At 41.6% G+C, this 13,720-nt stretch overlaps 2 protein-coding genes across 2 annotated transcripts in view; one reads left to right on the top strand and one right to left on the bottom strand.

Moving 5' to 3' along the window:
* The window catches only part of LOC134357748 (GMP reductase 1), a 93,463-nt gene extending 82,138 nt beyond the window's left edge, over positions 1 to 11,325 (bottom strand). The window contains exon 1 of the mRNA XM_063069376.1: positions 10,996 to 11,325. Coding sequence (XP_062925446.1) covers positions 10,996 to 11,082 — 87 coding nt within the window. The 5' untranslated portion in view covers positions 11,083 to 11,325. The remainder of the gene's footprint in view (positions 1 to 10,995) is intronic.
* Positions 1 to 13,720, top strand: part of LOC134358048 (ataxin-1-like) — a 478,119-nt gene that overhangs the window by 398,828 nt on the left and 65,571 nt on the right. The window lies entirely within an intron of this gene.

Genomic DNA, 13,720 nt, shown 5'->3' with positions numbered 1-13,720 from the left:
GAGTTTGTCAGGAATTATATTGATTGATGAACATTGAATGGTCTTCTCATTGTCCACATCACCCAGAGTCACCAGGACAGGTTGAACGAATGAATAGAATCATGAATCAATGACTAAGTATAATGAGGAAGGCGTACCATCATCTACATTTCTACGGTCTTATGTAGCATGAGAGCAACCCAAACAAGAAAACCAAACTAAGTCCATTCGAGATGGTAAAAGGGTGTTCTATGTCACTGCCGGAAGCCCTCAATCCCAGAGAGGTGATATACGCATTATAAGCAGACAGTTTAGTTAACTACTGTGTGAAATTTAACTCAAGCTGTACAGTCTGCTTCTCAACAGCTTTCTGCCTCTTGGGAAGATCCAACACAGTATACACTCTGATTCCTAATGTGGGAGGACCACTGAGAGCTGGATGGGAAGGTCCTCATTAATACTGTTAATTACCAACTCGAAAGTAGAAGGTAAAAGTAAGTGGATACACGCCAGCCACTACAAGCGAGCTAAAGTGAGATCCGATGAAGACAACAAGCGCTGTGGTTAATGTGCTAGTAACCTCTGTCTCAGTGCCTACACTGCTGGACCAGAGTGAGCAAATCACCAACCAAGCAAATCGAAAACTGCTGGACCTTATGGAGTTTATTCTAATATTGTTATTAGTTGTTATATTTTTGCCAATTTTCCCTACCCACAATGTGTCAATTGAGAATACTTATAATGCATACTTGTTTTATTTATAATAAGAAAAACATTACAATTTAACAAAGCTCTTGTAAAGTAATAAGAAATGGTCCAAGTTCATGAAAAAATACGTACTTTGTGCAGAAATAGAGCCTACACCTCTCTGCCACATAACTGGTTAGGATCTTGTTATTTAGGGTATGTTTTTTTCCTGCCATGAGACGTGCACAGAACTTACCTTTACCTCCAGAGTCTAGAAGCAGACGAGACGTTTCACAAAGAGATAATTTTGCATCAAATTTATTCCTATTTTATGGTTTGTGAGGAGTACAAGAGAGATTAAAGATGTTGTTGCAGCTTTAGAAAGAATAACCAAAGAAACAGCTGATGCCTTGGGGGAGGTAACAACAGAAATGATCACCATGCACAAGATGCTCCTTCAAAACTGTATGGCATTAGATCATCACTGAGCGATTGTGGGGGGGGGGCGGGAAATAATGTGCTGTTATAGGCAAGGTGTGTTGTACTTGCATAACCGAAGACATAACTAATTTGGCTGATAATATTCAAATCAATTAAATCAAAAAAAGTTTAATTATCATTCAAACCATACATAGATACAGCTGAATGAGTCAGCATTCCTGTGGGGTCAAGGTGCAAAACATTCAAAAATAGTGAGCAACATAATTCAAAATACTGAGCAAAGAATACTTACTTGAAAGAAAAACATAATATAGTCCAAGACCCTAAGTGACAATGTCCAGCAGTTGACTTTGGATCAACGTGGCTCCCCAAGCTCAATTCAAAAACAGTCTCCCGGCAGTGTGCAGACGCACACAATCCAGCGGGTCATTCCACTGCTCGAACACAAGAGGGCAGCACTGAGGAGCAAGGCCAGGCCCCAGACGAGCTTGGACGCCATGCTGTAGCGCTTCCGCATCTCTCACCTGGTATGCAGCAGCAGGCATGCCCAAGGCTTGAGGCCTAGTTCTCACTACAACTGAGGCTACACAGCCCCCATGTCATCTGTCCCTCCACTAGACAAGGGTAACAGGTCAGCGGCAACTTCTATTATCCCTATCCAACAGAGTCTTGCGATCACAAGTGAAGTGTCTGAGACAATCTCAAACAGTTATACTGCGCCAACTCCAATGCTCCCAAGTAGCAGGCCAGGTCAGCTCCTCCGACATCCGATCATCAAGGAGATCTCTGATGGAGTATCACTGCAGTACCTGATGTTCTTGGGGGTAGAATTGTCTTTGGATCATAAAAACAAATTTTTCAAAGAGAAAAGCACCTTTGGCTGGCCCCTTCTTTCGTTCACACACGCCGCCATCTTACTGTAAGTCCTGAAGTAGCAGCTAAAATAAATCAGTCTGGTGGATGGGATTTCTTTGATAGGATTCGTTCAAGTCTCGAAGTTTGGGGTTACTCAATATTACAAGTCATGTTATTCATAATACTATGACATCATAGTTTACATTTTTTTTTACTTGTTTAAAGGCGATTATTAACAGAACAGGTCAAACTCACATAAACGTGCCTAACCATACATAATCTTATAAATAGTTTGAATATATACCCTTTAATTTTTCATGACCTAAATAGTTGTTTTGGTTATTTCAATTGTAATGTAGATTCCACAAGTTTTTCTGCCTCTGAATTTCATTACATGGTTCGTATTTTCTTCATTGGTTAACTTTTTACTGCAGGATTTGGTAAGAATTTGCTAATTGGATCATTATCTGTAGATCAGAATGACATTTTTCTTATCTCTATGGTATAAAAGTAGCTGATTTGTGCTAGGCACCAGCTTTTCTTTGGTTCGTTTCTTCCTCAACTAGCAAGACCCCCTTCCCATCCCTGTTCTATTCCTGTTCTCTTCATTCTATCAACACTTAATAAAACGGTCATGAAGCAACAAGTTTTATGCCTCATTTCTGACTTCTAAAAGAACCTTGGATTTAAACACCAGAATCCAACAACTAGAAAGAGTGCAGAAAAGATTTGCCAGGATGCTGTCTAAACTTGGGGGTCCGAGTTACAAGAGGTTGTGGAGATGAGCAGTTTCTTGCCTGGAACAGAGGAAATCAAGCAGAGACCATACAGATATAAATAAGATCACTGGGGTTATAGACAGGGTAAAAGCACAGTCTTCCTCCCAGACAGGGGTTGCTGAAAACAAGAGGGCATAAGTTTAATATCAGAGGTTTAATATCAAGAGATTTAAAAGGTATATCAGGAGCAACTTCCTTACACAAAGAGCTGTCCATACTTGGAATGAGCTGCCAGAAATATTGGTTGAGACAGGCACATAAGCAAAATTTGAAAACCATCTAGATAATTCCATGGATAGGAGAGGTTTAGCAGACTAAGCACCAAAGGTAGGCAGATGGGACTTTGACCAACACAGAGCATGGAAACTCATTCTGCTGACCATGACTCAAAGGCACACAAGCCAGGTCTCTGCCACCTGTACTTTTCCTCTCCGTACACCCTTTAATAATAACAGATCCTCACTGTTTTTACAACCAAGCTCTTTGCTAAATAGGGTTGAACCAGAGTTTGAGAAAGTCACATAACTCCAACTCCTCAGTGTTTTAGCTGTTTTGAATGAAAGGTCAACATTTCACTAAGCAATTCATTTGTACATATAGAATGGATTCCGGTTAATCATGACACATCGGGACTAGTACATCTTGATCCAAAGAAGTGGCTGCCCCAATTTTCCCCAAGTTTCATGGAAATAGTTGAAAATGTATTAAAAACAAACTGCCGTTTAACAGAGAAACAATTGTGTTTTTAAATGAAATATAGAATAAATTAGAAAACCATAAAAACTACTACAGTACTTTAAAGTCCTGGTGAAGGGTCTCAGCCTGAAACATCGACTGTACTCTTTTCCATAGATGTTGCCCGGCCTGCAGAGTTCCTCCTGCATTTTCTGTGTCACTTGGATTTCCAGCATCTTTCATCTAAATGGTTTCCCTTATATTTAACTTTGATTGGTCGTATTAATGCAGTTAAGATGTTTTTTTTGCCAAAATTTTTATATGTGTTTCAGGCATTACCAATTTTCGTTCCTAAATCTTTTTTTGATAAAGTTGACTCTAAAATTTCTTCATTTATTTGGCAGAATAAGAATCCGAGACTGGGTAAAATACATTTACAGAAAGCTAAGAGAGATGGAGGTTTAGCATTACCTAACTTTAGATTTTATTATTGGGCTATTAATATTCGACATATGAAATTTTGGTTACTTGACCGGGACATACTATCTATTCCTAAATGGGTAGCATTGGAATTACAATCTGTTCAGGGTTATACACTTGGTTCTATTTTAGGTTCCTCTCTTCCTTTTGATTCGAAACGCCTTAAGCAGGTCTCTAACCCGATAGTTAAATATGCTTTGCGCATTTGGTTTCAATTCAGAAAATTTTTTGATCTTAATCAATTCGGGTTAGCGATTCCTATTTTAGGTAACATATTTTTTCCTCCCTCTTTTACGGATCGCGCTTTTCAAACTTGGAAGACTAAGGGTATTTTACAGTTTTTGGATTTATTTTTAGATGGTTCCCTTATGTCTTTTGAACAATTATCTAATAAATATAACTTATCAAGAATACATTTTTTTAGATATTTACAAGTTAGAAATTTCCTAAGTACTATACTTTCTTCCTTTCCAATGCTTCCTCCTATATATATTTTAGATTCGATAATTAACCTTAATCCATGTCAGAAAGGTGCATCGGCTATGATTTATAATATTATTATGAAACTTAGGAAAGCTCCATTTGATAAGATTAGGGTAGATTGGGAACAGGAATTGGGGCTTACCATTTCTGTGGATGATTGGGGGCAGATTTTACAATTAGTTAATACTTCCTCTATTTGTGCTAAACATTCCCTAATTCAATTTAAAGTGGTTCATAGAGCACATATGTCCAAAGATAAGTTAGCGCGTTTTTACTCGCATATTAATCCTTTCTGTGATAGATGTTCGGGGCAGATAGCCTCTTTAACTCATATGTTTTGGTCTTGCCCTACTTTGGAAACTTTTTGGAGAGATATTTTCAATATTATTTCTAAGGTATTAAATATAGATATCTCTCCTCACCCTATTACTGCTATCTTTGGACTACCTAAAATTTCTAGTAATCTTTCCCCTTCAGCCCGTAGAATGATTGCATTTCTTACTTTAATGGCGAAAAGATGTATTTTACAACATTGGAAAGAGCTTAATGCTCCAACTACCTTTTTTTGGTTTTCTCAGACGATTTTATGTTTGAATCTGGAGAAAATTAGAAGTAACCTTTATGATTCTTCATTTAAATTTGAACAGATTTGGGGACCTTTTATTCGATATTTTCATTTAATGTAATATTTACCCTTCTTGTTTTTTTTTCACTGTTTTAATGGAGGTCGGGATTGAGGACGTGATTTTAAGTTTAACTCTGTTTGGTTTCAAGTTAGCCCATTGCTTTGCTTTGCTTTTAGTTAGTTGCACGGTGGGTTTTTTTTTTTGGGGTTTTTTTTTTCTTTTTTTTCCATTGATATATATAAAATCTAGTATACTATTATGTTATCTTGGTTTCTTATGCTTAAATTACATTGTTTGTAGTATTTTCTTTTTGGTATTGTTATCTTTTGGAATTTTATTATACTTTAACATTGTATTAATGTTTATATGGCTTACCTTTTTTGTATACTTACTCAATAAAAAGATTTAAAAAGAAAGAAAGGATTTCCAGCATCTACAGGTTTTCTCTTGTTTACAGTACTTTAAAAACTGCGAATAGTTATCAATGGAGGAATTCATTCAATGTACACAAGTTCTTTTGACTGATTGTAGATGAACAAAATCAGCAGAGACACCTAGTGAAGGTAGGGGATTGCCTTCAAGCAGTGCTTTTGATGACTGCAACCTCCAAATCTATTTCAATTGTAACATTTAAGATGATTGTTGATACTGTCAAATTCTTCATAGTTCCTAACTTGTTGAAGTAGTGGAATTATTTCATTTTCACTACTGGCCATTTCTGGTATCTCCAAACCTGAACACTTGAAACCACAGTGAGCAAAACAGTTCAGAATTGTCTTACTGCTTATTACTTGCTAACGATCTGAGAGAAGAATCATTGTTTTTGAACACAAACACGCAAGTGGCGCTATTTAAAAACTGCTTGCTCTGAACACCATGCAGTGTCTAACATGACAAGCATGCAACTGACCCGAGTTAGAAAATGAAAGAGGACCAAGTGCTTTCCCAGCATATATGACTCTTTTCAGGTTTCCAGCGGATATACATATCAATTTTAACTGACGTTTTGATGACAAACTCTGCCATCTTCTTCAGGGATGATGGCCGGGCCTATCTAGTCCAGTGGTATTTACACCCCCGTCATGCATCCCTCCTGATTGGTTAGTCCTCATCCAATCAGATTTCCACTGTCCCACCTTGTTTACAATCGAATTCCAGTTCTTACTTCGAACAAGACCTTCATCTTTGTTAAAATTCTTTTCTTTTAGTTTTATTTCAATGGTTTCCTTCACCAGACAGCCCCAAAAGCCATTGGCATTTGTTATGTGACCACTGTTTTGTACTGTGGGTGTCACTTTAAAAACGATTGGATGAGGTGGGACCTAGACCAAGAAACTTAGCTTTTCCAACCTTGTCTACACAATCATCTACTCCAGCGATGGGATAAGCATCTGTTTTTGTTATAGCATTCATCTCTATCCTTCCTGCGCAGTAACTCGAGCTATGGCTAAGAAGCTAGCCAATGCAGTGGGTTCTGTGTAGCATGATTAAGGAAGCTCCAATTCAACAATAGAGTTTGATTTTGCGGAGTACGACCTCATGATAACTCACACTAAAGGCAAGGATAATATAACTGCCGACTGTCTTTCCAGATGTTAAGTTTGCAATGTATTTTCTTAGTAGCAGTGTGGACTTTGTTATTTATATATGCTTCTGCAATATGTTATATTAGTCTGTAGTATGCTATATGGTAACTGTAAATGTATTGTTTCACATATTGTAGTCTGCAGTTAAAATTTTACTGTGACAGATCAAAATGTTCCCTTTTTGGGGGGAGGTGTTACATGACCACTGTTTCGTACTGTGGGTATCACTTTAAAAACGCTTGGATGAGGTGCACCTATGATATCAGTATAACAAGCCGTGACAGACCACTGGGAGGAGGGGGAGGGGGAGGGGTTGAAAAAAAAGTTTGGACTGCAACCTGCTGGCAGTAGTTTGCTACCAATGGGTAAAGTCTGATACTTTCCCATGCCCAAAGGATTGGGTTGATTAATGGCACACCGTGCACATTGGAGGTGTGACTGTCACTTCGGATGATCCATATGTGGATTTTGTTCAAGTATCCTGTGGAACCATTTTGTTAACCCTTAACTGAATTCGGGTGTGTTATGTGGTAACTACTTGTGCGAAGGGATATTCCATGACTGTCACCTTGTGATGTTTCTACGTGGATTTCGGAGCGACTCAACGGAAAAGATCTTTGGTGACTGTTACTTCGTTTTCCTAGCATGGAACTTGTGCAATTCTTCGTAATCACCTTCTCTCTACATTTTAACGTGGATTTACAAATCTCTTCCCTCATTTATTCTATGGATTACTGGACCTTTTCTACTTTGCCATCTTAAGACTTTAAGAACTGTTCCTAAGCTTGACTGTTTGGAGGAGACACACACACACACACACACTAACTTATGTTTATTTTGTTTAATTTCCTATATTATGAGTAGATACTAATAAAGATAGTGGTTTTAACATCAAAACCTGACTCAGTTTGTGATCTATCACTGCCGGTACGTAACACATGGCACAGTAGTTGTGCTGACCTTAAGACATTTATTTAATTTCATTAAATTTCTGCTTTAAATAATTTGTTTGTAACTATTTTCTAGTTAAAGTTAAAGGTTGATAACTACGTTACAGTTTAACAAAGGTAAAATTCATTGTCTATGGTATCTCCCAACATGTGATGATGTCACCTCCGGTTTCGCCGCGTCTTGTGGGTAACTTCCAGTTCGGAGAAAGAGGATAGGTGGGGGCCCACGCATGCAGCATGAACGTGAAAAGCTCCATTTCTACCCACAAAGAAACATTACAGAAGCAACGCCGTAAGTTCATATGACAGTAGACATGTTGAAGTAAAAATATTAATGCGGATTCTGTTAAAGGAAGCAGCGGTTGGAGCGGCGACTGTGGTGGCTTTTCAATTTCAAATGCGGGGTCGGCTCGAGCCCGGCAGCGGTTTGACGCGACCCCCTCCCTCCCCTGGGTGGCTGAAGACACTCGCTAAAAGAAAAGAGCGCGCGTGGTCTCAAGAATGAGATATGTTTGTATTATTTTATCAACAGTTTTCACTCTACGATGTTAATGTGGAAGAGTGAACAGTAAATGGTTAACCTTACTACGACTCTGTCTTCATTGGCTCCGGTTTAACTTGGTGTTTAGTCAGAGTTTCAACACACTGCACGAGAACACTACAGTAGTTTTGTGACCTGAAATCAATCTTCTGGCCATTGCAAATGCAATGTTCTGCTACTGCCGATTTCTCCGGGTAACCCAAACAGATATAGCTTCTGTGCTCCTTGATGGGGGCTTGCATTGTTAATTCTATCTGGCCGATATACACCGCTCTGCATTCACAGGAGATCCTGTAAATGTCAGCCGCCCTGAGTCCTCGGTCATCTTTGACCCACATAAGCTGTGAATTGAGCTTCCGTGTGGGTTTGTGGATGGTATTAATCAGGTATTTCTTCAGGATCCTGGCGATCCTTCCAGAAACTGTGGAAATATGGGGAAGGCAGGTGGTGGCGATGGGTTCCTCCTTGTTGTCAGGTTTCCTGGTTTCTCTGTCGGCCCTTTTAAGGGCCCAGTTTATACATCCAAACATTCAGGTTACAATGGAGAAGAATGATTGCCTCCTGCTCCTGGACATTCTAATACCAGACAGTAGCCTCGAACATGGCGTCTATCGGAAACCCACTCACATGGACTTATACCTCAAAAAAAACAACCACCATCACACCTTCCAACATAGAGCAGTTCTTTCTACTTTGATTAACTGTGCCAACACTATTTCAGACCTGGAAGGTCTCCACGAGGAAAGAAGACGTTCCTACAGAATGTCCAGAAGGTGAAGGAAATCAATCGGGCCCTTAGAGCAGATGGAGGAAAAGATTCAAGGATGCTCTCCAAACTTACCCATCAATTCCTGGAAATCCCTACCCAAGTCCACTCAAAACACACTGGGAGGCATTGAGTACTTCAAGTCCATGTGCAAACAGGGCAAAGAAGCCCTCAAAGAAGCCACCACTGCATAAACTACCCACCACCTGCCTCACTCGTAACAGACTCAGCAGATCAAACAACAGTATTATCAGCCTCCTCCAAATCCACCCAATTCAAGTGGCAACAAATGCAATCAGTCTCGAGGAAGACAGGATTCACCAGACACCAAGCAGGCAGCTGTCATGATGTTTACTAATGCTCCTAGTAATACACATTAGTAAAGGCATTGCAGGTAACTTACTTATTTACTGGCCATTACACTGATAGTGCTTTGGGCAGCAATGAAGCTCCTCCATCTCTAGCTGTCCATACTGTCACACTCAGATGTAGAAGGATTCTTGACTGCTGTTTCTGTAACTATTTTGTTTAACCAATCAGGGTTGTTAGCCCTGAGCTGAACCCCCGAACCTGGAGGACTGGTGGACCACTCTTAGTCTGGCCTCTACCCTTTAACCTCTTTGGCATGGGTGACCCTACCAAGAGCCAAAAGCCCTGATTCCAGCCAACATACTCTCCGGGTCATTGAGTCATGCACGCCTCTATACCCTACGACAAGGCTATGGTCCTCTATACCCTACGACAAGGCTATGGTCCTCTTGGAGTAAAGAGGGTTGTAAAGCCATTCACCAAGTCAGGGCAATGAACACTGGAGCTGGGAGGCTTTTGTTGCAACAGTACCGTGAACCTGTGTGAAGCCACACAGGGTTGCTTGTGCACAGTTTTGGTTACCATATTATAGGAAAGACATCATTAAGTTGGAGAGCAAGTGTAAAGAAGAATTACAAAAAATATTACCAGGACTCGAGAACCTGAGTTTAAAGGTCAACAACTTTTATTTCTTGAAACATGGGATACTGTAAAGGTGTATAAAATCCAAGAGAGGCATTGGATAGAGTGGTTGAAGACTTTTTCCCCAGGAAAATGGAACCAAAAAAAAACTCGAGAGCATGGTTTAAGTTGAGAGAAGGAGGAGTTAGAAGAGACCCAAGGGGCACTGCTTCATGAAGAGGATGAGAGTACCACTCTCTGGAGTCCCTGTACGTCCTCACCGTGGAATGCGTGTGTTCTCCCCAGGTGCTCTGGTTTCCTCCCACAGTCCAAAGGCGTCCCGGGTAGGTCATTAAGGATTGTCCCGTGATTAGGTTAGCGGTAAATCGGGGTTGTCAGGGGTTGCTGGGGAGGTGCAGCTCAAAGGACTGGCTCCACACAAAATATACAAATAAAGTTAATAAGCAGACGGCTGGGTACTTGGTCAGGGTGAATGAGCAGGGTTGGAGGGCCTGTTCTCTCGCATGTTACTAAATGACATGGCTAATCATGTGAATGGCGAGGAATTTGTAAACACTGGAAATTTTGCTGTCCACACCAGCTGAGAGTCTGTGCACAAACGAGTCCCATTCACACCGCCCGCCCCCCCCACCACCAAATTCTGGGTCAGAATGGAGCTTCCCCTGATGAAAGTCTTATAAAGTGCTTGCCTCACGAGCGCCAAGGTTTATGGCCACCTGCCCTTGACCTTCCAGAGAAGTATGTTACAGTTTCGAGGTTTAGGGCCACTGTTGCCGACTTTTCATAAAAGCCGGTCAAGACCTTGCAGACTACCGAGCAACTTACTCGGTTCCGCCGGGACATCGCCAGCAGTGCGGGCCTCCGTGTTGCTAGCTCCAAGTGGAAGCAAAGCATTCGCAGTACTGTACAAATAATGAAGGCTCGGTACAAACACGTTCAGCAGGTCAGAGGTAATCGAGCTCCAATGAGACATAATCACCAAAGGATTGGGTTACAGTTATTCACTTGACCTTCAATTCGTCCCTGTATGAACTCGCTGCCAAACTACAAGGTTGGTCTAAACAAAACAACTTTTACAAAACACCTGAAGACCCTGCTGAAATAACTGCGGAGTATTACAGAGGGACGGGGTTAGACTAACAGTGTTTAAAGTGACACCCCCGCCCCCGCAAGCTTCAGCGGACGCTGTTCCTCACCTCGGACCTGCTCTTCAAGCTGCTCCGTTTAGGTCGCACCAGGACATCCTTGAAGTCCAGTTTAAGGTCGGCGTCCACCCGGGGCATGGCGAGGACTGCTGCAGCACGAAACCTCGTCCGATGCAGCAAAAGCCCGCAGTCTGTGCTCACCGCTCATTTATAGCCCTGCAGCGCTGCAGCCGCCTCGCACTTTATTTGGACACATCGGACAAGCCAGGCTGCTGCACTGCCCGCTGTCGCCCTCCCTCTCCGCGGCAAGACTGCAGTGCAAAACAGCTACAGGGCATCTTTGGACAACAACCAGCGGCTCTCCCAACGAGGGGAACGTCCCCTCCTCTCCATGTGCGAAGGGGCGTTTGCAATTACGTTTGAAAGATCGATGTTGCATTCCGCATCACCCAGCCAGGCCCAGCCAATGTGCATTGAACAAAATCTGCAGATAACGGAAATCCGAACAAAATAAAACAGAATATAAACGCGGGAAAGTCTGCAGATGCTGGGAAACAAAGTAACATACACAAAACGCTGGAGGAACTCAGCAGGTCAGGCTGCATCTGTGGAAAGGAATAGGTGGCCAACGTTTCAAGCCGAGACTCTTCTTCAGAATATGTTGTGTTTGTGGAAAGAACTTCTTTTTGAAACAATGTTGTACCTCTATTTAAGAAGCGAACAAGGGAAAATCCTGAGAACTATATAGTCAGTTGTAGGAAAAGTTCTGGAGAACATTCTTAGGGATAGAATGTATGACCATTTGGAACGCTATGGTCTAATTAGAGAGTCAGCATGACTATGTGCATGGCAGGTTATCCCTTACCAACTTGACTGAGGTTTTTGACAAGGTGACCTGAGAGATTGATGAGGGTCGGGCAGTGGATGTTGGCTACGTGGATTTTAGTAAGGCGTTTGACAAATTCAAGGGAGGCTCATCCAGAAGATTAAGATTCATGGGGTCCGTGGCAAATTGGCTGTTTGGATTCAGAACTGGCCTGTGCATAGAAGACAGACGGTAGTGGTTTAAGGGACTTATTGGAGCTGAAGGTTTATAAGATTGAGAGGGATTGATAGAGCAGACAGCATCTTTTTCCCAGGGTGGAAATATCTAATACAAGTGGGCAAGTATTTAAGGTGGGAGGGGGTAAGTTCAAAGGAGATGTGAGGGGCAGATTTTTTCACACTCTGTGGTGGGTGTCAGGTATGTGCTGCCTGGGTGGTGGTAGAGGCAGATACATTAGAGACTTTTAAGAGATATCCGGATAGGGAAATGGAAGGATATGAACATTGTGTCGGCAGAAGGGGTAAGTTTAGTTGGCCATTTACTAATTAATTAGTTCGGCACGACATTGTGTGTCCAAGGGCTTGTTCCTGTGCTGTACTGTTCTATGTTCTATTTGTTACAAATGCTTCTTGTACTAAAGAAGAACAGCCTGTACCTGCATTCCTCCATTCACCGCATGCTCATGTGCCTTTTCATAAAACATGAATAAACTGTTAGCACAGTTTCAAAATTTATTTATTGAGGTACAATGAGGAATAAATTTGAGCCGTGCCACCCAGCAATCCCCCATGTTGACCCCAGCCTATCACAGGGCAGTTTACAATGACCAATTAACCTACTAACTGTAGAAGGAAGGCAGATCACCCAGAGAATTGGCTGTTTGGATTCAGAACTGGCTTCTGCGTAGAAGACAGATGATAATGATTGAAGGGACTTAATTACAGCTGGAGGTCTGTAATTAGTGGAGTTCTGCAGGGATCTGTGCTGGGACCTCTGCTGTTTGTGATGTATATAAGTGACCTGGATGAAAATGTAGATGGGTGGATTAGTAAGTTTGCAGGTGATATCACAATCGGTGGAGTTGTGGATAGTGTAGAAGACTGGCAAAAAATACAGCACAATATAGATCAGTTACAGATATGGGGTGAGAAATGGCAGATACAGTTTAACCCAGATATATGTGAGGTGTTGCCCCTTGGTAGGGCAAATGCAAGGAGACAGTACACTGTTAAGGGCAAGATCCTTAACAGTGTTGCTGAGCAGAGAGATCTTGGGATCCAAGTTCACTGCTCCTTGAAAGTGGCTACACTGGTTGATAAGGTGGTTAAGCAGGCTTATGGAATGCTTGTTTTATAAGTTCAAAGGTCAGGAGGTTATGTTGCAACTTTATAGAACTTTGGTTAGGCCATATCTGGAATATTGCCTACAGCTCTGGTCGCCTCACTATAGGAAGGATGTTGAGGCTTTGGAGAGGGTGCAGAAGAGGTTTACCAGGATGCAGCCTGGTTTAGAGGGCATGTGCTACAATGAGAGGTTGGATAAACTTAGTTGTTTTCTCTGGTGCACCAGAGACTGAGGGGAGATCTGACAGGTTTATAAGATTATGAGAGGCATAGATAGAGTAGACAGAGAGTATCTGTTTCCCAGAATTGAAATGACTAATACCAAAGGACATGCATTGAAGGTGACAGGGGGTAGGTTCAAGGGGGATGTGAGGGGTAAGTTTTTTACTCAGAGAGTGGTGGATGTCAGGATTGCACTGCCTGGTATGGTGGCAGAGGCAAATACATTAGAGGCTTATTAGAGGGGTTTAGATGGGCACATGGATGTAAGGAAAATAGAGGGATATGGACATGGTGCAGGTGGGAGGGATTAGTGTTTGGGTGTTTTTGATTTGCTTTTTAGCTGTTTCGGCACAAGATTATGGGCTGAATGGCCTGTTCTTGTGCT

Source organism: Mobula hypostoma, chromosome 17, assembly GCF_963921235.1.
Source record: "Mobula hypostoma chromosome 17, sMobHyp1.1, whole genome shotgun sequence".
Lineage (NCBI taxonomy): Eukaryota > Metazoa > Chordata > Chondrichthyes > Myliobatiformes > Myliobatidae > Mobula > Mobula hypostoma.
This window is presented reverse-complemented; position numbering and strand designations above follow the sequence as displayed.